At 41.1% G+C, this 25,253-nt stretch overlaps 1 protein-coding gene across 1 annotated transcript in view; it reads right to left on the bottom strand.

Moving 5' to 3' along the window:
- The window catches only part of ADAMTSL1 (ADAMTS like 1), an 876,403-nt gene that overhangs the window by 322,622 nt on the left and 528,528 nt on the right, over positions 1-25,253 (bottom strand). Inside the window, exon 6 of the mRNA XM_070429962.1 lies at positions 12,261-12,306. Coding sequence (XP_070286063.1) covers positions 12,261-12,306 — 46 coding nt within the window. The remainder of the gene's footprint in view (positions 1-12,260; positions 12,307-25,253) is intronic.

Below are 25,253 nucleotides of genomic sequence, written 5' to 3'. Positions count from 1 at the left end.
TCCTTTTCCATCTTCCCCAACAATTTGGAGTTCTTCATATTACTTTGAGTAATGGACACAGGAGAAATTGTCCTGAGTTGGGGAAGCTGGCTTTTCTGGAAGACCATCGCTTGTTCATCTTTGTCAAAACGAGGTGGAAGAAGGAACGGAAAGGCACTGTGTCCCCAGGTGTTTGCACTACTGCCCTGATCCCTGTAAAGGAATACTGTAAAGTGAGTACTACTCTTACTTGCACTTCATGGTTGAGGGAGCAGAGGCGATGAGAAGTTAGAGCACTTGCCCAACCACAGAGTGAGTGAGCAGCAGACCTTGCAAGCCTGTGTCCTCTCCACAGAGTCATGCTCCCAACGCACCACTCCCAGAGAGTGAAACGTAGGGGCAGAGGATAAGAAATTGAGAGCATATTAAGGAGAAAGGAAGAGTAGAGGGACTTAGGAGGGGTCCGATAAAGACATGTCAGAAAAAGCATTAAAACAGAAAAGAAATGTGTGCAGCCGTCAGAAGAAGGCCCAGGGGAGAAGAAAAGCAGAAGGGCCCAACCCACTGGGGAGGAAAAACCCAAAAAACTTGGCCAGCTGCCTGGCAGCCAGCACTGCCGAGAGATCTATATCCACCAGATCCACCAAATGAAGGAATCTGTGAATCATTAAAAAAATGTTTATTTCTTTATGCCACAAATGATAAAACAGTTAGTCATAAAATATGAGGGTTTTTGTTTTCCCAGAATAATTGCTGGAAATATTTTTCAACCATTATTCTGCCGGCTCAGTGTTTAACTATTAAAAAAGAAATAATGGGTTTTGAACCAAAATCAACCTCCAGTTATCCACATGGCATGCTGTGTACTTGCATGTAGGGATTAATTCATTTGCAAGATGGTTAAAGCTACGTGAGCATTAGTGCTATCATAGGTTGGAGAGGAACGCTGTCCTCAGAGAAACAATAAGTCATTTATCATTTCCTACTTCCTGCAGATTATTTCCCTTTATGATCTAGTTTCAGCATGGATAAAAAGAATTGTGGCCCAAGTCAGGGAAATTGGGATGTTTTTGAATATGTGTTCCCTCAGCACATCCTCTTGTTTCAGCAACAGCCATTCTTCTCCAAGCTGAAAGGGAAAAACACACTCAAACCACAAAGCCCTACAAGTGGTGAAGCCACCATTCTACATCCATTCTGGCTTTGTGGTAAGTTAGGCTCATTATGGGGGACACTGATTGGGCCCCTGGGATATGTTTCTGAGAATATGCAGCCATTCTGATCAAGGATTTGTCTGGCCAAACTACAGTCAAACTTTGTAGCTGCCAGAGACCTAAGGACCGGGCATTGTATAGAAAGTCTATTTTTCTATAGTTCATCCAAAGGAAGGGTTGTTAGAAGCCTGCACGTCTGCCAGAGTTATGGCCTTGTTCCAGAATACTTGCAACCTGCTATTTGGCGAAACAGTCAGGAGAGGTGCCTTATGATGCCACACAGTAAGGCTGATCTTCAGAAGTATAGTAATCAAATTTTCACTTAAAAAATATGGAAAGAGTATTTTGCCCTAAAAAGGGGGAAGTTGAAGGAAGGGACTGAGTCAGACACCAGACTGACCTGACCACTATATGTGTGTGTGTGTGTATATATGTATATGTTATATATATATCATATACATATCTGTATAAATACATGTACATATCTATCTATCTATCTATCTATCATCTATCTAATCACATAAAAACCCAGATGGGTGGTATTTCATTTCAATTTAAAAAATAAATATTATTCATGATATGTCACACAGCCACACATACTTTTTAAGGATTTTTAAAAACTGACTGAGATGACATTAAAGATATTACTCCACAACTTGCTCTCTTTTTTGTACTTTCTATGTCTTGAAAGAACTCTACAGGTTATACATATAGATCCCTTATTCTTCTTAATGATTGTAGAGTATTCCATGATATGGACATACCACTATTTAACCAGTCCCCTTCTATTTGTTTCCAGTTTTTAAATGATCATAAATATGGAATTAACAAACATTCTTTGTACATATATAAGAAAAGGGCATTTTTACAGGTAAGAAAGCTGAGCTTGAAAGAGGTTAATGAATTTTGTTTAAAAGCACATAATTACTAACAGGCAGCTCTGGGCCTCCGATTAGCCTATGTTCCTTCTGCCATATAATACCGCTTTCAGTCCTCCGTGTCCAGGATTGAAGATGAAGAGTGTGCCCTTTAAATCACTCAGCCTCCCAGCCATCTGCCTTGATGGCCTCTCAGAGACTGCCCGCATCAAAGTGCACGTGGAATCCAGAGAGGAGAGCCTGGCTCCAATTTTGTTACATGAATGAATGTATAGGAAAGTGCAAATGAAGTCTTATTAAAGCTACTTAGAAAAGATGTCCTACCAGACATTAAAAGGAGAACACTCTCTTTCTCAGTGAAAATTAAAGTACAAGGAAAATTCATGTTTTTCAGCCAGACGGGTCAATAGGAGAGAAGCATGGATGGGTCTGGTGAGGAGCACATCTCTTTGGTTCTCTAATGGGGAGTTGAATCAGCCTCAGGGAGATCCACCAGGCTGCCCAGGGTTCGCTCCAAAGCCCCCGTTAGTAGGTGGGGGGTTTTGAACATGTAGTAAGAAGAAACCAACATCTTTCCCTCAGAATCTTTTCCCCATTTGACTTCCTACTTAAGGCTAAGAAATCCCTCTATTGCCTTTTACATGTTTCAGTCTGAGATCCACTGGCTGTGGAACTGGGAGAAGAGAAATGCGCAGCAGGGGGTAGTCAGAGCAGTCCTGCTTTTTGTCTGGAAGACAAGCAGAACAATGCCCATCACCCATAGGGAGAGGGTGAGAATGCCCCTTACAAAATAGCACTTGGGGTTAAGTTCAGACTTTTCAGCATAAATCAGTACCTCTTTCCTCACAACGTACCTTACACTGCACTTCATAAACTGATCCAACAGGGCCTAAAATAGGCTAGACTGCTTCATGGCCTCAACCTTCATACATACAGCCAAGGTGGCCTCAGAGAGAAATCCTGACCACCCCATGCAGAGCAGCCTCACCTGGGTCACTTTTTACCCCGTTATCCTGTTTTATTTTCTTCATAATCTTTCACTACTGAATTGTCATACTTTTCTTGTTTGTTCTTTGCCTTCTGTCTATAGAATATAAACTTCCTGAGAACAGGGCCTTCTCTTTCTCCACCACAAAGTTACCCCCGTGCTTAGAAAAAGGGCCTGGTACATAGTAGGTCACATGGATTCCATTTCTACTGTTCATACCACACTCTCTCTTAATGCAGCCTGGAAAAAACCTCTATCAACTTGAAAGTCTTGTCTCAAATGTCACCTGACTTAGGATGTCATTCATTCGTTCATTCATCATATGTGCTGAGTGCTTACCCTGTGATAGAGGTTACTCACTTCAGCTGTTCACAGCCCCTCTAATGTCTCAGTAATTTTTCTCATGGCACCCCTCGGTCCAACAGCTCCATTTATCAACTAGTTAGGTCCAAACAGTTTCATAGGTATTTGTGTTCTAATAACTTTGCAGATATTTGAAAGAAAAATACATATAACTTGAGAGAAAAATGATATTTATTTTATTCATAAATAACTATATTTACTTACTCATAAAATCAGATTGGACAATGCCACCTTCACTTCCTGTCCCAGATCAATTTTCTTTTCTTTTTAATATACTTAAAAAAAAAATGATTTCAGAGAGGAAGGGAGAGGGAGAGAGAGATAGAAACAATGATGAGAGAGAATCTTTGATCAGCTGCCTCCTGCATGCCCTCTACTGGGGATGGAGCCCACAACTCAGGTGTGTGCCCTTGACTGGAATAAAACTTGGGATCCTTCAGTCTGCAGGATGATGCTCTATCCACTGAGCACCCTTGCTAGGGCCCAGATAGATTTTCTCAGAGCATTTGCTTTTTACTAAAGTAAACCCAACTTCATAAAGGCATCATGGGAAGTAATACAGCATGATGTAGGAGTTCACATAGGGTCTAACAGATGCAAGTTTTGTTGTGTTACCTTTGACTATATAAAATATCCCACAGCTGCCACGTGTGTTTGCTGTGTTTCTCAGGACCCAGTCTCGGATGCACAGTGTCAGACACTTGGTGGTAGGCACTGGGCATACTGTGGTGAGAGAATCAGGCTTGGTCCGTCTGTAACTTTAGTACTTTGTGCTTGCCTGAGAGTGTTTACAACATTTTAATTAATTATGTCATGTGTGTTTGCATTTTCTACTGGACTCTGATTTTCCTGAAGAATGGTACCCTGTTCTTTTATTGATACGAACAGCTGTTCCTCACATCCTGAAAGCAGAATAAGACTTGAATGCTCAATAAGTGTTGGGTAAATAAATGGAAAAAAAATAAAGAAGAGGATGAATAAGTGAACAAGTGAACAAATAAATGGCCCTGACCGGTAGCAGAAAGGCTCATTTTCAGCTACCAGAAGAAAGACTCGACTATGGGAAAGTTAACCTCCTTCCCATCATAGCCGTGGCGCTTGGCTGGAAAACGGCCCACATGCAGCCTCCCTGACTGACTCCTGCAGTTGTTAGTATTTACTACAGCATCTGTGGAGACTCCTGGGGTATTTTCACTGGTCAGAATGTTGTTCCAGCAGGTTTGTTTTTCCAAATTCTTACCAAGGAAGGCTTGTAGCTGAATGTTCATTCCTTCCATGTGTTACTATTTCACTCTTGACATAAAGCAGAAATGTGCCCTGCCTTTATGCTGTACAAAGGTCCTATGAGAAAAATGGACATGTCTGGCAAATGGGAATTTATCTGTTATCAACCATTAAGAACAATGTGATGAATTCAATGAATGCCATGAACCTTTACAACCTCGATGATGAGAATTACAGGTTAAGATAGATGGGCAGTTCTGTAGCACGGATGGGAACTTTGTTCTACTGTCCGCATTGGCTCTCTTCACTTGGATGTTATTGCTAGCTGCAAATCTTTTTACTAAGTACTCCCAAACTATCGTAGCTCTCTCCATTGGTCTGCATTCAGATCCAAATCCAGTATAGCCTAGACATAATACTTTTGAAGAATTACAGAATTTTAGAGCTGGAAGGGACCTTTGAAATCATTCAGTTCAACCCTTTCATTGTCTGGGTGCATAAACTAAACCCCCACCCCAAACAAACAAACAAACAAAACACTACAAACTTGCCCACAATCATTCTATTCTCTCTGGCCATATAGCCACTGCCTTTATGTCTTGTTGGAATGCTACACCTAAGATGTTCCATAGTAACAATACTAGAGACCATAAAATGAATTACATTGAGGATCAAGCAAGGTGGTGTAGGAAAAAACATTGTACTTCTAAAACATATCTCAAATCTTCCCACCAGTGCCACTCTAGTCCAGGAAACTGTTAGCACTCACCTCAACTACTGCCATAGCCTCCTACCTGGCATTTCTACTTCCAATCCCTTCTTTGCCACCCATCTCCAGAGTAACCCTGCAGCCAAACCTATCTTTTCTTATCGTCACAAATCCAACTCTTTCCCCCTCCTTATAGTTCTCCAGTAGCTTCCCGTTGCACCTAAACTGTAATACTCTACAACATCTGCATGATCCAGCTCCAGTCTGCCTTCAGCTGCATGTTTTCTTATCTTCTAATACTTTTCCACATGGATACTATACACTAGACATCCTGGGCTTTACACACATCAACTTCCTTCACAGTTTAGAGCCTTTGCGCGAGCTGTCCCTTGGATCTGGGTTGCTCTTCTTCTGATATTCACAGAGCTGGTTCCTGTCTGTCACTCTCAAATGTCACTCTGCTAGTGAACTTCCCAGACCATCCATTCTGAAGCAGTCTAAAGGTTGTTCCAGCAGATTTTAGTTAGTTTGGTTGTTTTTTTTTTCCCAAATTCTGACCAAGGAAGTCACCATCTGATCAGTGCTCTGCAGAGAACTGGGTGATTTGTGACTCCTTATATAATCTGTTTGCATGTTTGTTCATAATCTGGTTTCCTCCATTAAATAAAAGCTTCAGGGGAACCAGGGCTTGGTCTTCTTCACCAGTGTATAGCCCAGTTCAGAGAACAATTCTTTTTTTTTTTTTAAATATATTTTATTGATTTTTTACAGAGAGGAAGGGAGAGAGATAGAGAGTTAGAAACATCGATGAGAGAGAAACATCGACCAGCCGCCTCCTGCACATCTCCCACTGGGGATGTGCCCGCAACCCAGGTACATGCCCTTGACCGGAATCGAACCTGGGACCCTTCAGTCCGCAGGCCGACGCTCCATCCACTGAGCCAAACCGGTTTCGGCGTGAGAACAATTCTTGTGCTCAGTTATTTTTGGAATTAATGGAGGATGTTTTGCCTTCATGTGCTAAAAACATTTTTAGTTGTTTCAACCGTTCCTTGGAAGACAGAAATCCCTTGCCCACTCACCTCCCTAGGAGTTCTAGAAGAGATACAGAAAAGCAGCTTCCCAACTTTAATCTTACAGTTGTTGTTGTTGTTCTTCTTCTTTTGAATGGTAACATTTGGCAATGGAGCAATAACATCTTAATAAAGGACTTAAGAGCACCATCAGCTACCACAGGCATCTTGGCCTATTGTGTTGCTAATTATGGCCACTACCTCCTCAATATCAAATTTTGTTAAGATTAAGGATAGTGACCAAAAAACAAACAAACCGAACAAAAACCCCAGAAACACATACAGCAGTTTATGAATAACAGCATTAGTCTAACACTTTAGAAGTAAATTCAAAATGCCTAATTAAGATCAAGGGGTTCAGATTAGAGGTTTAAGTTGAATAAATATGATGATGTGACCCAAGGAGACCTTTCTGAGGGGCCCCATGGAAGATCTCTGAGCCCTAAATGACTTGCTTGATTGGCTTGCCAGTTCATACCTACTATGTCTCCTAACAGTACCCTTAGTCTTTCCTTCCAAAAAGAGAGCCTTGCAACTTCCCTGGAAGAAAAGCAGAAAGTGTGAATAGGGAAAGGTTAGATGAACTATGTCCTTAAGAATGAAAATAGTCTACTTGGACCCTCTAGTAATAGTGTAAGAAGGTATCCTGGCTATGAGATGTATGCAAACATTATGGGAACTTGAACTTTCTATTGACATTGATGCACTCTGTAGAGTGATTAACAATAAAACTTTAAAATTTATAAACTAATTTTTTCAGGCAAGCCAGAAAAATTGGGAAACTGAGGAGATGTTTTCTCTTCCTTGGCCTTGGGGGACAAAAACCCAAAGAAATGTTATCTTAGCAACTTTACAAAGAATAGAAAAAGTGTGCATCTCTGAAAGAGACATGGTTCAGAAGAGCCCAGGAAGCTGTCCAGGGTTGAAGGAGTGACCCTGCAGACTTATCTAACAAGGACCCTCCAGTTTTTCCAAAACAAGTATCTGAAAGGAGAATATTTAACTGAACTTAACTAAATATTTCTGAACTTCTTAGTTAGAAAAAAATTGGAATGTGATTATGAAAAGGTCCTTTCTTATGAGATGTTTTTATTTGTTTTTTTGGCAATGTTGCTTCTGTCATGGCCATATCCAGAAGAACAAAAAAAAAAAAAACATACTTCAAATTATTCGAATACTCTAGGTTCTCATAAAAACTCAGTGTCAGTTTGATTCTACAAGCTATAAAGAGCTGGCTTGTGCAATGCTCTGGGTTTTAAGTCATATTGGGTCAGAGTCTTAGCCTGCATGTGTCCGTGAAGATGCTCATAATGACAGCAAGGAAATCGTGGGCTGTTTCTGAAAAGCTTTAAGGAAAGGGCAAGCAGACATCTGCTCATGTTGCTTTAGGCATTCATCTGCTTGAGATAGTTTGGACCCTTTCCACTATTCTAAAAACTAGAAACAAAAGGCTAAGGTAAGAAGATTCTTTCATAACATCATGGTGCATGTTTTGTTTTTGTTTTTTAAAAACTGATATATAAGATATCACTACAATAAAAGGGATAGTAAAGAAAACCAATAATCTAAAGTACATTTCCATTGAAAAAAATTTGATAAAATTTCTAAAACTCATTTAGTCAATACCATTTTTTTAAAAATTAAAACACACACACACACCTATAGCAGTTGTGTGTGCACACAAGTGTGTGTGTGTGTGTGTGTGTGTGTGTGTGTGTGTTTTAAAGGCAATGATATAACTCATGTTATCTGGCATCTCCTGTTCTTAATGAAAATAGAGAAATGGCCGAGACCGGTTTGGCTCAGTGGATAGAGCGTCGGCCTGCGGACTGAAGGGTCCCGGGTTCGATTCTGGTCAGGGGCATGTGCATTGGTTGCGGGCACATCCCCAGTGGGAGATGTGCAGGAGGCAGCTGGTCGATGTTTCTCTCTCATCGATGTTTCTAACTCTCTATCCCTCTCCCTTCCTCTCTGTAAAAAATCAATAAAATATATATTAAAAAAAAAAAAAAGAAAATAGAGAAATGAACTAGGCAAAATTTTCCATTGAACAATTACTCTTACTTCCAATGATCATGCTTTCCAGTTCCTTATACTCTACCTGTTCAGGCATTTAAAAACTTACACTTTCCATTCACTTTAGTCTCTCTCAACTCATCTGTATTCTGAACACAGGTCACTTCCAATGTCCATTTTCTCTATTACTGCTTCAGTGCAGAAACTGTCAGACTATGTCCTTACCCTTGCTGACCATGACCTCTGTCAGATCAAGCTCTCTAACCTCAGTCGAGCCCTCTTTGCTACTCAAAAATCCTTTTATTTGGCTTTGCTGGCTCCCACTCAACTTCCTCAGTGGCTCTACTAGGCCTTTATGCTCACGTTCCCAAATCCAGATCGCCTCCTTCACTTTCAGCAGATGAATCAGAACACTTCTCTGCAGAGACGCTGGAGCCTGCTCTTCATGCACGGCCTCAACTGTTCTCTTTTTCAGAAATCTTTCTATACCTTCATCCTTTCTTTCTCCGTTTGTGCCTGTTTCCTAAGAATAAAGTATATATCCTTTTCCTTTATCAAGATTCCTCTTCTTCTTTCATCCACTATCTCCTTTGGCATCAAATATACCCTGACCTCCACATATTGCCTGTCTCTCCCTCTAGATCAGCGGTTCTCAACCTGTGGGTCGCGACCCTTTGGGGGTCAAACGACCCTTTCACAGGGGTCGCCTAAGACCATCGGAAAACACATATATAATTACATATTATTTTTGTGATTAATCACTATGCTTTAATTATGTTCAATCTGTAACAATGAAAATACATCCTGCATATCAGATATTTACATTACGATTCATAACAGTAGCAAAATTACAGTGATGAAGTAGCGACGAAAATAATTTTATGGTTGGGTGTCACCATAACATGAGGGACTGTATTAAAGGGTCGCGGCATTAGGAAGGTTGAGAACCACTGCTCTAGATCAACTCACCTTTCAAGAGTTCGTCATTGCAAACAAACAACCCACCCACCTTTTTGTGACTCTGCAAATGATGAGATGTCTCTATGAACATTTTATAAGAATAACGTATACCCACAGACTCCATTTCCTTATGAAAATATTTCTCTAATCCCCTGCAATCTTGATTTCCTAATACACAATAGAAATTACTCCCTCTTTGGCCTTTTTGCATATTTTAACTTCTTGGCAACACTTATCCTACTGAACACCTTCAGGAATTCTCTCTTATTTCTTCTTTTACTTTTCTCATGGTGACTTTGATAGCTTACCTGGCACTATGTTCTCTTTCTACCTGAATACAGATATTCACCAAAGATCTGAGATTCTCTTCTCTCATCATTCTGTATACTCTACCAAACAATCTGCTACCAAATTTTCAAATTCTGTATTTCTTACCTTGTGTGTCTGTGGTTTGAGTCACAATCTCTTTCCTTACATCAAACCCCCACTGCCTTGTTGAACATACCATGTACAAGTCTAGCCTTTATGTCCAACTCAATGGTGCCCCTAAATCAAATTTATTATTGTCTTTTCCAAAATCTCCTCCCAACTTTCTTACTTTTAATAATGACATTTCCCATTATTCCAAAAGCCCGTTTGCATTTGGCAAATATCTATTGTATGGTTATAATATGTAAGTCATAAGTTCTAGGCATTGGGGATACAGGAGTGCCCAGGATGAATGAGGCTCCAGTCCTTGTGAAATTTACTTTCTATACTGGGAAAACAGAAAACAAACAGGTAATTAAATAAAATAAACTTGGTAGAGGCAAATGCTATAAAAAAAAAAAGTAAAATGTGCCCTAACCAGTTTGGCTCAGTGGATAGAGCGTCAGTCTTGGACTGAAGGGTCCCAGATTCAATTCCGGTTAAGGGTACATGCTGGGGTTGCGGGCTTGATCCCTAGTAGGGTGGTGTGCAGGAGGCAGGCAATCAATGATTCTCTCTCATCATTGATGTTTCTATCTCTCTCTCCCTCTCTGAAATCAATCTATATATATAAAAGCCTAAGTTACCATCCGACCGGTAGCTATGGCACACAATGACCACCAGGGGGCAGACGTTATGACCAATAGCTATGATGCACACTGACCACCAGGGAGCAGACACTCAATGCAGGAGCTGCCCAGTTGCGGTGACTTGGCAGCTGCGGTTCTTAGGTGACACACCTGGAACCAGAGAGGAGGGAGCCTAATTCTGGGGTGTGTCACCCAAGAACCGCCCTCTTGCCACCCGGGACCCTTCGGGGGATGTTGGAGAGTTGGTTTCAGCCCAATCCCCACAGGCCTGGCTGAGGGACCCCATCAGTGCACAAATCCATGCACCGGTCCTCTAGTAAAAATATATTTAAAAAAGTAAAATGTGATTGATAGACTATTGTGAGGGATGAATTTGAGCAGTGAAACAACCAAATTAGATAAAATGGTCCAGGAAACCTCTTTGAGGAAGTGGCGTTTGAGATGAGACTAGAACAGCCGTGGGCAAACTACGGCCCGCGGGCCGGATCCGGCCCCTTTGAAATGAATAAAACTAAAAAAAAAAAAAGACCGTACCCTTTTATGTAATGATGTTTACTTTGAATTTATATTAGTTCACACAAACACTCCATCCATGCTTTTGTTCCGGCCCTCCGGTCCAGTTTAAGAACCCATTGTGGCCCTCGAGTCAAAAAGTTTGCCCACCCCTGGACTAGAATAAGGAGAATGACCGTCATGCAAATGCTGAAGAAAAAGCTTCTCTAACAGTGGGATCAGCAAGTGCAAGAGCTCTAAATATGCACATGTCTGTTTTCTTTATTCCCACTTTAATGCATCACTCTGATTTTAATTGCATATGTCTTATAGAATGACCTCAATTTTTACCTCTTTTGTATATATATCTTCCTGGTTAAACTTTCATTACTTCTCGCTCTCCAACTATTTCACCTTCCAGTGCATCCCTTGTATCACTACACAATTAAACTTCCTAAAGTAAAACTATAGTATTATACTCTTGTTCCAAAACCTCTAGTGATGACATCCCCCCTCCACCCCCCCCCCCCATTATTCCTTGAACTATTATAAACTTGGAGGTGTAACATTAAAACCTGTTCATGGTGTAACCTCAAAATATCTTTCAGTTCTTCTCTTCCATACTGCTAAACACAATCTACCATCTTAGATATTCCTGCTTCCAAAATTCCCCATTATGTCTCCTCCACACAATTTGGGCAAGTCACAGCCCTCCCAGCCCTCTTAGCCCTACCTCAAATAACCTTTTCCTTGAAGAACCTTCATATTTCTCTCTGTTTTTAACCCACAAAGAACTTCTTCCCAGCATTTGTCATATTTTGATTTGTCTTCCTTCATTACATCTCTTACTATATCAACAGATGTTTTAAGATAGTGACCATGTTATTTATCCTTGTACTAGTGTAGTGCCTCACATTGATGGCATTGAATAGTATTTGTTGAATGAAGGAATGAAATGAATTTATTAAACCTGAGTTGATTAATATTTCATGACACCCCAAGTGGTTTCCCTTTTGTCATTCCTTTTATTTGTTATATTAAAACCTAGATATAAAAAGTCAGAAAGCAGAGACCTCTGGTTATGAAATAGCCTAGTAAGTTTCAATATGGCCACACCTGTAAAAGTTTATATTGAGGAACATTAAAAATACTTATTTTTCAATGCTGCATAATCCATGTGGTGTGAGACAAATCACTTTCAGTGAAGTGCTAATTGATTGATCTCTGCTCAGGATACATAAAATTGCTTAGCAGTATTCAGTGCTTAAAAAATACATGATCACAATCATATAATCTCAATACATACCACGTTACTGCAAGTCCTATATCGGATATTTCTTCCCTCACAGCTCCTAGGAGACAAAAAGAAAAACAAACACCTTATTACTACCTATAAAAGGCTCAATATTTGAACAATACTATATAATAAAAGGGTAATATGCAAATTGACCCTAACAGTGGAATGACTGGGAACGACCGGGAATGACCCGTTGCTATGATGCGCACTGACCACCAGGAGCCAGACGCTCAATGCAGGAGCTGCCCCCTGGTGGTCACTGTGCTCCCACAGGGGGAGCTCCGCTCAGCCACAAGCCGGGCTGACAGTTGCGAGCACAGCGGTGGTGGCGGGAGCCTCTCCCACCTCCTCGGCAGTGCTAAGGATGTCTGACTGGTGCCATTACATACTCCCATCAGCAATACATGGGAACAGTCCCCAGGGGGAGTGGGCCTAAGCCGCCAGTTGGACATTCCCCGAGGGTTACCGGGCTGCCAGAGGGATGTCTGACTGCCAACTTAGTCCCGATCCCCCCGGGGAACAGGCCTAAGCCAGCAGGTGGACATCCCCCGAGGGGTCCCGGACTGCAAGAGGGTGCAGGCTGGGCTGAGGGACACCCCCCCCCTCCCCGAGTGCACGAATTTTTGTGCACTGGGCTTCTAGTTTCCTTATAAAAAGAATTCTCTCTTAATCTACACTAATAAAAGAGAAACATGGTAATTGGCGTACGACCGCTACCCTTCCCATTGGCTAATCAGCGTATCCTTATGCAAATTAACTGTCAGCCAAGATGGCGGCCGGCAGCCATGCACTGAAGCGAGCAGGGAGGCTTGCTTCCTCCAGGGACTGCAGACTCCAACGTTCCCCGCCTCACTTGCCGGACTCTCAACTGCAACTCTAAGCAACTATTATTATGTTGCAAATAAGAAGATAAACAAAACCGGCTTTCAGTCAGCCCCAGACCGCAACATTGTATCCATGTTTTCAGCAGCGAGGCCTCAGAGCTAAAGCTGGCCCAGAATAAAAAAAAAAAAAGAAAACAAGGAGCGGTTGGGAGCTTTTAGTCAACTGCCAGCGAGAAAACAGCCCTCTGCCTCTCAGCCAGCCTGGCCAGGCACCCCAGTGGGGACCCCCACCCTGATCCAGGACACCCTTCAGGGCAAACCAGCTGGCCCCTACCCATGCACCAGGCCTCTATCCTATATAGTAAAAGGGTAATATGCCTCCCGGCACCGGGATCAGCAGAGCCGCGAGGCCTCCTGGCACCGGATCAGCCTGACAGGGGGCAGCGCCCAAACCCCCTGATCAGCCCTGCTCTGTGCCTGATGGGGGGGAGCTCCCCAATCCCCTGATTGCCCTGCGGCTCTGTGTGTGACAGTGGCAGCGCCCCAACCCCCTGATTGGCCCTGCTCTGTGGGTGATAGAGGGTGGCGCCCCAACCCCCCTCCACGGGCCTTGCTCTGTGTGTGACAGGGTAGAGCCATAACCTCCCCATTGGCCCTGCCCTGAGTGTGACAGGGTGCAGCGCCCCAACCCCCTGATCCGCCCTACTCTGTGAGTGACAGGGGGGAGCTCCCCAACCCCCTGATCGGCCCTGCTCTGTGACAGGGAGCAGCGCCCCAACCCCCTGATTGGCCCTGCTCTGTGAGTGACAGGGGGCAGCGCCCCAACCCCCTGATTGGCCCTGCTCTGTGCGTGACGGGGGTGGCACCGCAACCTCCCCATAGACCCTGCCTTGAGTGTGACAGGGGGCGGTGCCCCAACCCCCCAATCAGTCTACCCTGAGCGTGACTGAGGGTGGCATTGCAACCTCCCGATCTGCCCTGCTCTGTGCATGACGGGGCGGCGCCCCAACTCCCCAATTGGCCCTGCTCTGAGCCTGACCAGGGGCTGCACTTAGGGATTGGGCCTGCCCTCTGCCACCCGGGAGCAGGCCTAAGCCAGCAGGTCGTTATTTCCCGAGGGGTCCCAGACTGTGAGAGGGCACAGGCCGGGCTGGGGGACCCCCCCCCCCCCCCCCCCCGCGTGCACAAATTTTTGTGCACCGGGCCTCTAGTATTCATATAAAAGCCTCTCTTTTCTTCTGAGTACATTCTTAGTGGAGTTACACTCAAATACTAAATTGAGCAGATCTAACAAAGTTGTACATGTAAGAATTAAAACTAAGCATTTGGTTGTTAAAATAAGTACTTATACTTAGTTCTTATTTAACCAAATAAATATAAATTCAAGGTTTTCTGAAAAGTATTAATATTAAATGAATCCCATCCTAATTATTTCTGGTATGAAACTAGACATATTTCACAGAAAAAAACTTAAAATTGTGAATATGATAAAATTTGCACTTACTGTTTAACATGTTTTATAAATTATGAAATGGATATAAAAAGTCATAATTGTTAAAGAATTACTTTTTAAAAAATACATGTTCATTGCAGAGATTTTAGGAAAGAAAGATTACCTAAAAGTAAAAAAAAATCTCTCATAGTTGCCTCATGTAAAGATAATCACTATTATTTTGATTTATTAATTTCTTTCCACTGAGGAAAAAAATCACACCACTTATATAATTTTGCAGCTTGTTTTTCCACTTATAAATTTTTGAAGGTATTTTCCCAGAAACTGACAACATTTTGAGAGCTACATAATACTCCATCAAATGATATAATTTGTATAATCATTCTTCTATTACTTAAGTAATGTCCAATTTGGGGTTTGATAAATGAGAGTGTAATGAGCCATATCCATGCATATGCTTTACCTAAATTTCTGACTATGTCTTTAGGGTAGATAAATTTCTAGAAGTATTACTGGACTAAAGGGAATGAACTTTTATAAGCTCTTGATAAATTACATTCCATAAACTTTGTGCCATTACACACTCCCATCAGCAATACATGGGAGTTTTCATATTACTGAACTCTTGTGAACAAAAACAATCAATTTTTGATTAAGCATTCAGTGATGACACAAGAGCAGCAGTTCTCTGCTCTTTTCAAAATAAGTCACAATGACTTAAATTTTAGACTTGAAACCATAAAAATCCTAGAAGAAAGCATAGGCAATAAAATCCTGGACATTTCTCATAGCAAGATTTTTTCTGATATATCTCATCGAGCAAGAGAAACAAAAGAAAAAATAAACAAATGGGACTACATCAAACTAAAAAGTTTTGGCATAGCAAAGGAAACCATCAATAAAATGAAAAGACAACCCACTAATTGGAGAACACAGTCACCAATGATACACCTGACAAGTGGTTAATATTCAAAATTTATAAAGAACTCATACAACACAAGACCAAAAAAACAAACAATCCAATTTAAAAATGGGCAAAGGAGCTGAATAGACACATCTCCAATGAGGACGTATAGATGGCCAATAGACATAGGAAAAAATGCTCAAAGTCACTAATCATTAGACTGATAAAAATTAAAACTACAATGAGATATCATCTCACACCTGTCAGAATGGCTATCATCAATAAATCAACAAACAAGTGGTGGCCAGAGTGTGGGGAAAAGGGAACCGTCATGCACTGCTGGTGGGAATGTAGATTGGTGAAAAAGGAGAAGGAATTTAGAAAAAAATTCATAGACACAGACAACAGTATGGTGATTACCAGAGGGAAAGGGGGGTGGGGGAGATAGAAGAGGATAATGGAGGGGATAAATGGTGATAGGAGGGGACTTGACCTGGGGGGGGTGAACACATAATACAATATACAAATGATGTATTATAGAAATGTACATCTGAAACCTATATAAACCCAATAAATTCATTAAAAAAGTCACACTTAAAAAACACAAAACTCTCTATATAAAAGCCCAGTGACTGAACAGCTGCTAGCAGGCCCAGGGTGAGGCTGAGTCTCTGCACCTATAAAATACCTGAGACAATCCAGACTCTGGCCTGACCCCACCAGCTGATGCAGGCCCTCTAAGGTGTGTTCTAGAAAGATCGTGGGGAGCTGGCATAGGCTGATAGCAAGAGGGGATGTGACTGTGGATCTCCTGGGGAGGCTGCCCTGAACATCCCAATGGTGACTCTGACCTGGCATCAGACCTCAAGGACATTCACCAAGTGACTTTGGGGTGCAAAGCTCTCCACCAGGTTCCTTCCGGACACAGAACACACCTTTACCCAAGACATTACCCCCAAATATCAGCTCAGACTAATTTCCTCATTCAGCAGCCGCTCAGAGGGTGGGTCCACAGCCACTCAGCTGACCAGGATGAGCAGTGCTCCGGAAGCAGGCCATCCCCGCAGGCCACGCCCCCCACCAGTGCACGAATCCGAGGACTGGGTCTCTAGAATAATATAAAATTCTGAGAGAATGGTTATACTAATAACTAATAGTTATGGAGTTTGCAGTATATTTCTAAGTTTGTTATATTGTATTAATTTATTTAATCATCTCAGGTACCCTGGGAGTCAGGGTACTATCATTTTACCCATTTTACAAATGAGTAAACTGAAACTTAGGGAGGTTAACTAACTTGCCAAAATTGCACAACTACTAAGTAATAGAGCTGAGATTTGATACCAGACCATCTGGCTTCAGAATTTACACTCATAACCATGATGCTTTACTGCCTCCTAATTCACTTGTTTGTCCGACAAATGTCCACTGCGCTCTTGTTATGTGCTGGGCAATGTACTTACTTCTGGGAACGAATATGACATGGTTTTTGCTATTAAGAAAATCATTCAATTATAATTTAGTGACAGGAATGCTAAATAAATAGCAAGTGCTAGGTCTGAGAATGTTATCAAAAAGTAAATATCATCTGAAAATACAATTATACAAAGACTCTCTTAAAGAGATAGAAAGGTCCTAGGCGTAAACACTTGACCATAATCAGATTGACTATATTAATATGAATTAACAAGAAAATGTGGCCAAGAAAAGAAAGAACTGGCCAGGCATTAGAATCATAGAAAAGAGGAGAATGCCAGATACATGGCTGTCGGTGCCCAGCCTAGCAATGTCCCAGGGAAAGGACCCATAAACTTGAAATCCTGCATGTCCCATTGGCAAGGCTGCTGCCATCATGATGTGGATGCCTCACACTAACCAAGCTGCTGCCAATGAATGTTCTGTTCCTCCCAGGAATTACCCTGATTCTGATGCCATGTTGACCAAACAACTTGCCAAGAGTGATCTGGCTTTTCATGACTGCGCTGTGTGCTGGTCATGCTGACATGAGTATTCCGGTCCATGCGATAGACAGTTCTATTTTTAGTCGTAAGTTAATAAACTGGCATTTTACTTTGAGACATTAATCTCATGGGTCAAGTCACTGAGCCCAACTCCCAGACAAGGGTCTGTTCTTGGTGTGATTACTGAAAAATATCAGGTTTCCAGGTCTAAAAAGATGCGAGCTAGGCTCCAGTTGATGGTACACTTACAAGGTAATGAACTCTACAACCCAGAGGCCTTTGATAGAGTGCCACTGAGGCATCAGAATTGGCAGAATGTGATATGTTTTTCGATTTTGAAATTCCAAGTGCATATGTGACACAGTGTAGTGGATAAGAGTACCCAGTTTGAACCAGAATCCTCTTTCTGGAATCCTGGCTCTATTCCTCAGTTTTTTATATGTCAGTTTGTCATCTGTAAACTGGGATACTATTACTTATCCTCTGGGATTATTAGGGGGATTATCAGTTAATATTATGAAGCACTTCCAACAATGCCTAGCACATAGTAAACACGGTGTAGACATTTGATAAATCAATTAAATGCATAATAGAAGTAACAATATAAAAGATTGAAAGGGGGTTAAGAATGTGTGGAGAAGAAACTGTAGGCAGAGGCACAGAGGTACAAAAATATATGGTGTATGTGCACAATTCCAAGCAGTTTTGTTTTGTTGGAGTTTTGGGTTGATGTGAGGAATTGAAGGAGATGAGATAAATACCTTCTAACTTTGAACTTGGCAACAGGCAAAGGGAACTCATTGAAGGTTTTAAAACAGAGAGGATACAATGTGGACTTCTTGCTTTTAAAAGTGAAATATGGCGTTAATCATTAAGACCTTAAAAACCACTGTTTTTCATCTCCTTTTATTTTCTTTTCCTAATTTTATCTCCCTAAACGGAAGAATGGAAACAAATCTGAATTGGGGATTTGGAGTTCTGGATGTTGGACTTTGCTCATCTCCTTGCATACTCCTCTTATCTTCTCAGGGGGCTCTTAGCTTTTCCATCTGTCAAATGAATATTGGAATGGCAGTGCATACAGTTATGATCACCAACTGAGATAACTTACAAAAGCTTTGTCCACGTGCCAAGGGGTTATTATAGAGATATTGTTTGCTAAAAACAAAATAAAACAAAAACGTCAAAAAGCAGAAAACCACTTGCATCAAAAATTTAAATGAGCCCTTGCCAAGTATTTCAAATTATAAATTCCTACACATGTTTTAAAAGCACCTTCAGTTAATAGGAGATGTAAGCATGTACTGTAAAATATTGATTTGAAATGCTTCAGCAAAAATAAAAGAAAAACAAAAAACTAGCAAAGAGAAACACTTGTTGCAATTTTCAGAGACTCTCCTGTGATCGTCTAATATTTAATATTAATTTGCCAATACTTTAATTCTGTCCCTGAATTAAGTATTCCATTTGTATATTCTATTACTTACTTAGTGAGAGCTTATTTAGTTTAATTGACTGAAATATGCTATTAAGGTGGTAATGCTTGAATTTGGAAAGATCCTCATTATTGCAAAATATTATCAAGTTGTGAATAATAATAGTAATACTAGCCTCTACTATGTATTGTGTCTGCTATAGGTATCTGGCCCCCTGTTAGGTATTTTGTGTACACCATCACTAATTTTCCAACAACTCTTGTAATAGATAGATGAGAAAAGTGAGGCTGAGAAAGAGTAGGAGGCTTAATGTCATATGCACAGAAAACTAGGGATTGAAACCCAGGTTTGTCTAACTCCAAAGCATATAAAACAATAATAAAAATAAAGGAACAAGATATGCTTAAGATGTGTAGAACACTAACACGAGATTAAATCTGGGAAGCCGAGCAGAGATTTGGCCTGGGGGTTAACTGTGCTTTATTATTACTATACCAATACATCAGCCGCTTCTCAATTCTAGTAAATCCACTTCTAGTGAGTACAGGGTACCTGGGCACACACTGTACACTTGGAACATCTCCAAGGCAACTGCACTTGTCAGTTAAATGCGATGTGAAAGAACTTCAGGGCAGAGCAGCTTGAGTTTTTAAAAGTTCAAATTTATTAAACCCGAATATAAATTTTACTTAAGTACTGAAGTGACTCTTCCACCGCAAGAATTTTAATTCTTGCCAAGTGTGACTTTCTTCATCCAAGGCATTTATCTGGGCACAAAAGCCTCATCTGAGAATTAAACAGTAAAATGTATTTTCTTTTTCTCCTTAAAAAAATAGCTTGTTGATATAAAACAGCTGACTAGTTCCCTTCACATTTAAACAAAATGAAATCTGCCTCTTGGAATAAAAACAAACTTTAGAAATTTTAGTCCAAATGGTGTCTGAGGAAAGCTATAGAGCACTGATCACAGAGAACGCAAGTCAACGCATCCTCTCTGCGAAAACGCTGACGCAGCGACAGGCCTGTGTCGAGGGCGGTAAGTACTGTGCCAATTAAGGACTCAGAAACTGGTTCAAGTATGAAAGAACAAGATATAAACAAAAACATATCCAAACCAAATTTGTACAGAAAGGTCCTTACTTATTTCAGCCCTTTACGCCTGGCCCATCATTTTATGAATGTGGACTAATTCCTTCTCTCAAACATGGAAATCACCTCCATCACAAGTTATTTGCAAATTATTCAGACTTTAGTTCACTCTTGATAAGATTAGTTTAGGCTTGTGGCATTTTTCTTCTCTCGTGAACACATAATGATCAATCCAAACCCTTCCAATCCCTAGATCCTGATATGATCTCAGTTTCAATGATCACAATGTAACGACCTGAGAAGACTTGAGTGGCCTTGGAAAGTTAAAAGCTCGCTTTCCAGGCATAGGCAATTTGTTGGCTTCCCCTCTCTGCTTATATAATTTTAGTCTTTAAAAGAGAAAGTCATATTTTTTTTTAAATTTTTCATTAGGAATAAAAAATTTGGGTCAACTGCATCCATTTTTTCCCTTAAAATTCTTCTCATCTCCTGTCACCCTTCTGGTGACATATCCAGACTCATCCTGGGTGTCAATGAACAGTTCCGAGAAAGTCTGGTAACTGTGGGTTGAAGACCTGAGTCCTGAAGGTCTTCAACCCACAGTTGCTTTAGGCTCAGGAAGCTTTGCCTTTGATTCGGAAAAGCAAAGAGTGCAGCTAAGTAAGAACAGGGTTTGTATTTCTCTGAATACCTCCTACTTTTTAAAAGATATCTATTTTTATTGATTTCAGAGAGGAAGAGAGAGGGAAAGAGAGATAGAAACATCAGTGATGAGAGAGAATCATTTATTGGCTGCCTCCTGCACGCCCCACACTGGGGATCGAGCCAGCAACCCAGGCATATGCCCTGCCAGGGAATCAAACCATGACCTATTGGTTCATAGGTTGATACTCAACCATTGAACCACACCAGCTGGGCTGAATACCTTCTACTTTTAAAAATATATATATATTTTTATTGTTTCAGAGGAAAGGAGAGGGAAAGAGAGATAGAAACATCAATGATGAGAGAGAATCATTTATTGGCTGCCTCCTGCACGCCCCCTACTGGGGATTGAGCCCGCAACCCAGGCATGTGCTCCTGATGGAATCGAACCCAGAACCCTTCAGCCCACAGGCCAATGCTCTATCCACTTAGCCAAACCAGCCAGGGCTACCTTCTACTTTTAAAATAGAAACTAATGGGCAAAGGATTTTTAAAATAGGACAGTCCATCTGCTTATATATGTCTCTAATTTTAGTCATCCTAAAGGAAACTGAATTCTTTGCAAGAGAGTAGACATAAAACCGCACCAGCGAGTTGAGCCAGGACACTGGGTCCTTTAAAGCGGGTCCTGAAACAACCGTGGGTCAGACAAGACAAGTGCACCTGCAGCCGTAGCCAGGCCTCCCTGCAGTGTGGGAGCCCTGTTTTCGTCCCTCACTTCCCATGAGCAGTTCAGTCCTCAGGGGAGCTATCTAGCAGGAGGATGTCCCCAACAAGCCAGGAAAAACACGTCTACATTTCTGGGCTTTTTACAAAGCTCTCAAGAGGAATAGCGACTCCTGAGAACACCTGGGAGAACCAAATGCAAACGCATTGTTGGGCTGCTTTTCATTTTCCACAGACACATTATTGTGAGAGGTTCTCTCAGGAAACAACACTTGATGCCAATCAACTTCGCCATCAAAAAGGAAGTTATATAAGCCTCCGGACCCTGTGTGTAAAGCTATCCCCAGATGCTCACTGTCCTCCACCACGGGTCAAACTGAATGCTGAAAACCTAGGGGCGAGAACTGGCGTCCATGCATAACAGATGGTTAGTGATGATGGTCGTGCCTGGCACGTGGGGTAGAAAGAGGAGTTAAATGACATGCCATCCCTGTGGGTTCCATAAGTCCCTTGTTCTCTTCTTTCCCTTAACTCTCTGCTTTACTTTTTGCTCAAAAAGGTCATTCTTGAATTCTCTGTATTTTAATTTAATTCTCTCCATGTTTAAAATAGTTACTCTTTAATTCTAATTTAGTGTGCCTTTCATGAGAATCAAATGAGCCTTGTTCATGTGGAAACTCTACTTGTATGGTGGTTGGTCCTAACAAGAGGAGTCCATTCACCACTGTCCCTTCATTAAAAAGCTTCTACATAAAAACAGAGCATGGCTATCAGGGGTGAGGGGTGGGAAGAATCGGGAAGATGTTGTTTAAATGATCTTGCTCTTAGTAGATAAGTCCTGGAGACCTAGTGCATTGATAGTAGACAACAATATTGTATTATAAACTTCAAAGTTGCTAAGATCTTAACTGTTCCCAATACCAAAATAGAAATAATTATGTGACATGATAAAGATGTTAGAGAACACTAAAGTGATAGTCATACTGCAATATATAACGTATCAAATCAACATGTTGTAGACCTTAAACCTATGGAATGTTATATGCCAATTATATTTCAATAAAAATGTATCTATCTATTCAGATACATGTATGTATATATATATATTCATTACACACTCTATCACTACATAATTGGAGATGTTTTATTGTGTATTAACTTTATTAACATAAATAGATTTGAAGTTTTTAATGAGTGTTTATTACTCTGGATGATGACTTTGAATCGTCCTTTACCTTTCCACTCCCCAACAGAGCCATGTGCTCCCAGACAGCCACCTATCATAAATAACAAAATTGCTTCCAATATTCTTCATAACAAGCAATGTTGAATCTGGTAATACTTGAATCAACCTTGATAAACCTGATCTTTAACATTAAAAGGTGTCTTTGACCCTCTTCATGGCAAACTTCACAGTGTTTCCCATTTGAGGTTAAATCTCTTTCCTTAGACCAAGCCACCAAAATTCTAGGAATAATGCACTCCTAACACATAACGCCAGTGGAAAAGTACCTTGAAACGAGGAAACAGGGATTTTGGTGCGAGGGGACCTCCAATGAGTACATAAAAATATCTCTAACTCCTGAAACATCTAGTCAAAAGGTCCCCGAACCCCGAGCAGGATGCCCATTCGTTTCACACGGCCTCTTCTGCATGCGATGCATCACGTGGCTCAGATTAGTGCTGAGGGAGAGATTTATTTTTTTTCTGGGTAGATAGATATACAAGCCAAATTATTATGACAACTTGATAAATGTAGCTTTTGAAAATGCTTTCTGTTGTAATAATACAACAAACAACAAGGAGGCATGCTGCCAGGCCTCATCCATCAGTAGGTGAGCTGCCTGGGAACAGACACAGCCCTAGTGTCACACTAGCTCCTCGCAATCTGCCAAAGGCCTAAGGAGGAGGAGGAAGAGGAGGAGGAGGAGGAGGAGGAGGAGGAGGAGGAGGAGGAGGAGGGAGCCTTAAAGCTGCATTTTCACAGCAATTTTAAACAGAATATGAGGTAGTGGTGGTCCATGTTGAAAAACAGTGCCATGAGTTGAGGCCTTGACTTAAAAGTGTTTTTTTGGCACAGGTAACATATTTTTGTAACCTCAGTTTCATAATTCAACACCTCTGCCGAATACTAATCTCTTATTTTAAAAACATTCTCAATGCTGTCCCAGCTTAGAGGCTTTGATTTATGTCTACAGCAGCGGTTCTCAACCTGTGGGTCGCGACCCCTTTGGCGGTTGAACGACCCTTTCACAGGGGTCGCCTAAGACCATCCTGCATATCAGATATTTACATTACGATTCATAACAGTAGCAACATTACAGTTATGAAGTAGCAACAAAAATAATTTTATGGTTGGGTCACAACATGAGGAACTGAATTTAAAGGGCCAGAAGGTTGAGAACCACTGGTCTACAGAGAGTGAATGTGGAGCCCAAATTCAGTATACCGGGAAATGATGTCGGTTTAGGGAAAATATTCTAAGATGTCATCTCATACGGTTGTTTGATCTTCTTGTGACCATAGGTCACTGAAAACAGCTTCTCTGTACTTTTACAAATTCTTTTGCATTGGGTAAGAGGCCGCGGAGCTGTTAAATTAAAATTTAGACCCATGTGAGGATATTACAGATTGAATTTTGGAGTTTGTCCTGGGAGTTTCAGAGTGGTTTATTTGCTATTATGAGTGTTTGGTATGTTTTAAATTACAACTAGAAAACTCGCTGCCAATTTTTCCCCCAAACAAGTATGATTTTACATATCTCTGCCTGTTCTTCAAAGACAGACATGCTGCAACAAAGCCTCGTGTTTTCACAAATATGGACAGGGGTTATGAAAAAGAGGAGCGTGCTCATGAAATCAAAAAGGAAAGAAGAACAATGACATTGTAAACCACCACGTTCATGCCCAGCATCTAAGGAAGTCAGAACCCGCTCAGACAATTGACTGAGACAACACACAGTCCACAGTGTGAAAGTGAAAATGAGCCCTGGGCAGGGTTTCCTGGTGAACAAGGTTTTGTATAATGCTCTCTGATTTACAGTCACTTACACTTGCTGAGCATCCATTCTGAACCAGTATTAAGCAAGGCATGGTGAAAGATGCAAAAATGATGATTTCCCCGACCCTTATCAAAGTTAAAATTTAGTTGAAAAAAATCCACATGAGCCCAAAAAGAACACACAACAGTATAACGCATAGCCAACAACTAATGGATGTGGTCTGGATGCTAAATATAGAAGGAATTGGGCAAAGGGGCAGGTACATGGCAGGACGTAACTTATGAAGATGTATCTTAGGTGGGGTGTCCTGTGTGGGCCATATGAGTCCCAAGCATGTGACAGAAGAAAGGGGAATTCAAGAAATAACCTTCCCTCCCTATTCCTACTTCCCAAAGTACTACAGAAGGTTCTTAGCTCTAATAGTCACTTCGATCAATTCACTCAACACTGACTGGGTTCCTAGATATAAAAACAAAACAAGATAAAACCTTGGTCCACAGTGCTGATAGACTAATGGGTGCCGGTGTCATATACATAATTATAACACAAGCCAGACTATGTAAATGTAATTATAATGCCTTGTAAACACAGCAAAATGACATTAAGGGCCACTGCTGGAAGTAAGTTTAAATGACACCTAGGATTTTGACAGGGGGACGTGGGCAGCGAGAGACTCTGTAGACGAGGAGGCAGAGTCTGCAGAGGGCTGGTGCTTTAACAAACTAAGACACAGTCCTGCAGCTGCCCCGGACACTTCCTTTTCAGAAAACATTTTATTTCTTTTGTGGAAGGTTTATTTCACTCAGCAAAATGTGTGTGAACACACACACACACAAAAATGAGTTTTAAAATTCAGTTTAGGCCAGAATGTATAGATATGTCTTCATCACCCTTCTCATGCCATCTGATGCTGACAGCTATAGATTTTTAATTTAATTTTTTTAAAATTTCAATTACAGTCCT

The sequence above is a fragment of the Myotis yumanensis genome, unplaced genomic scaffold (genome assembly GCF_028538775.1).
Source record: "Myotis yumanensis isolate MYYU_CA2020_CCGP unplaced genomic scaffold, mMyoYum1.0.hap1 SCAF_12, whole genome shotgun sequence".
In the NCBI taxonomy this organism is placed as follows: Eukaryota; Metazoa; Chordata; class Mammalia; order Chiroptera; family Vespertilionidae; genus Myotis; species Myotis yumanensis.
This window is presented reverse-complemented; position numbering and strand designations above follow the sequence as displayed.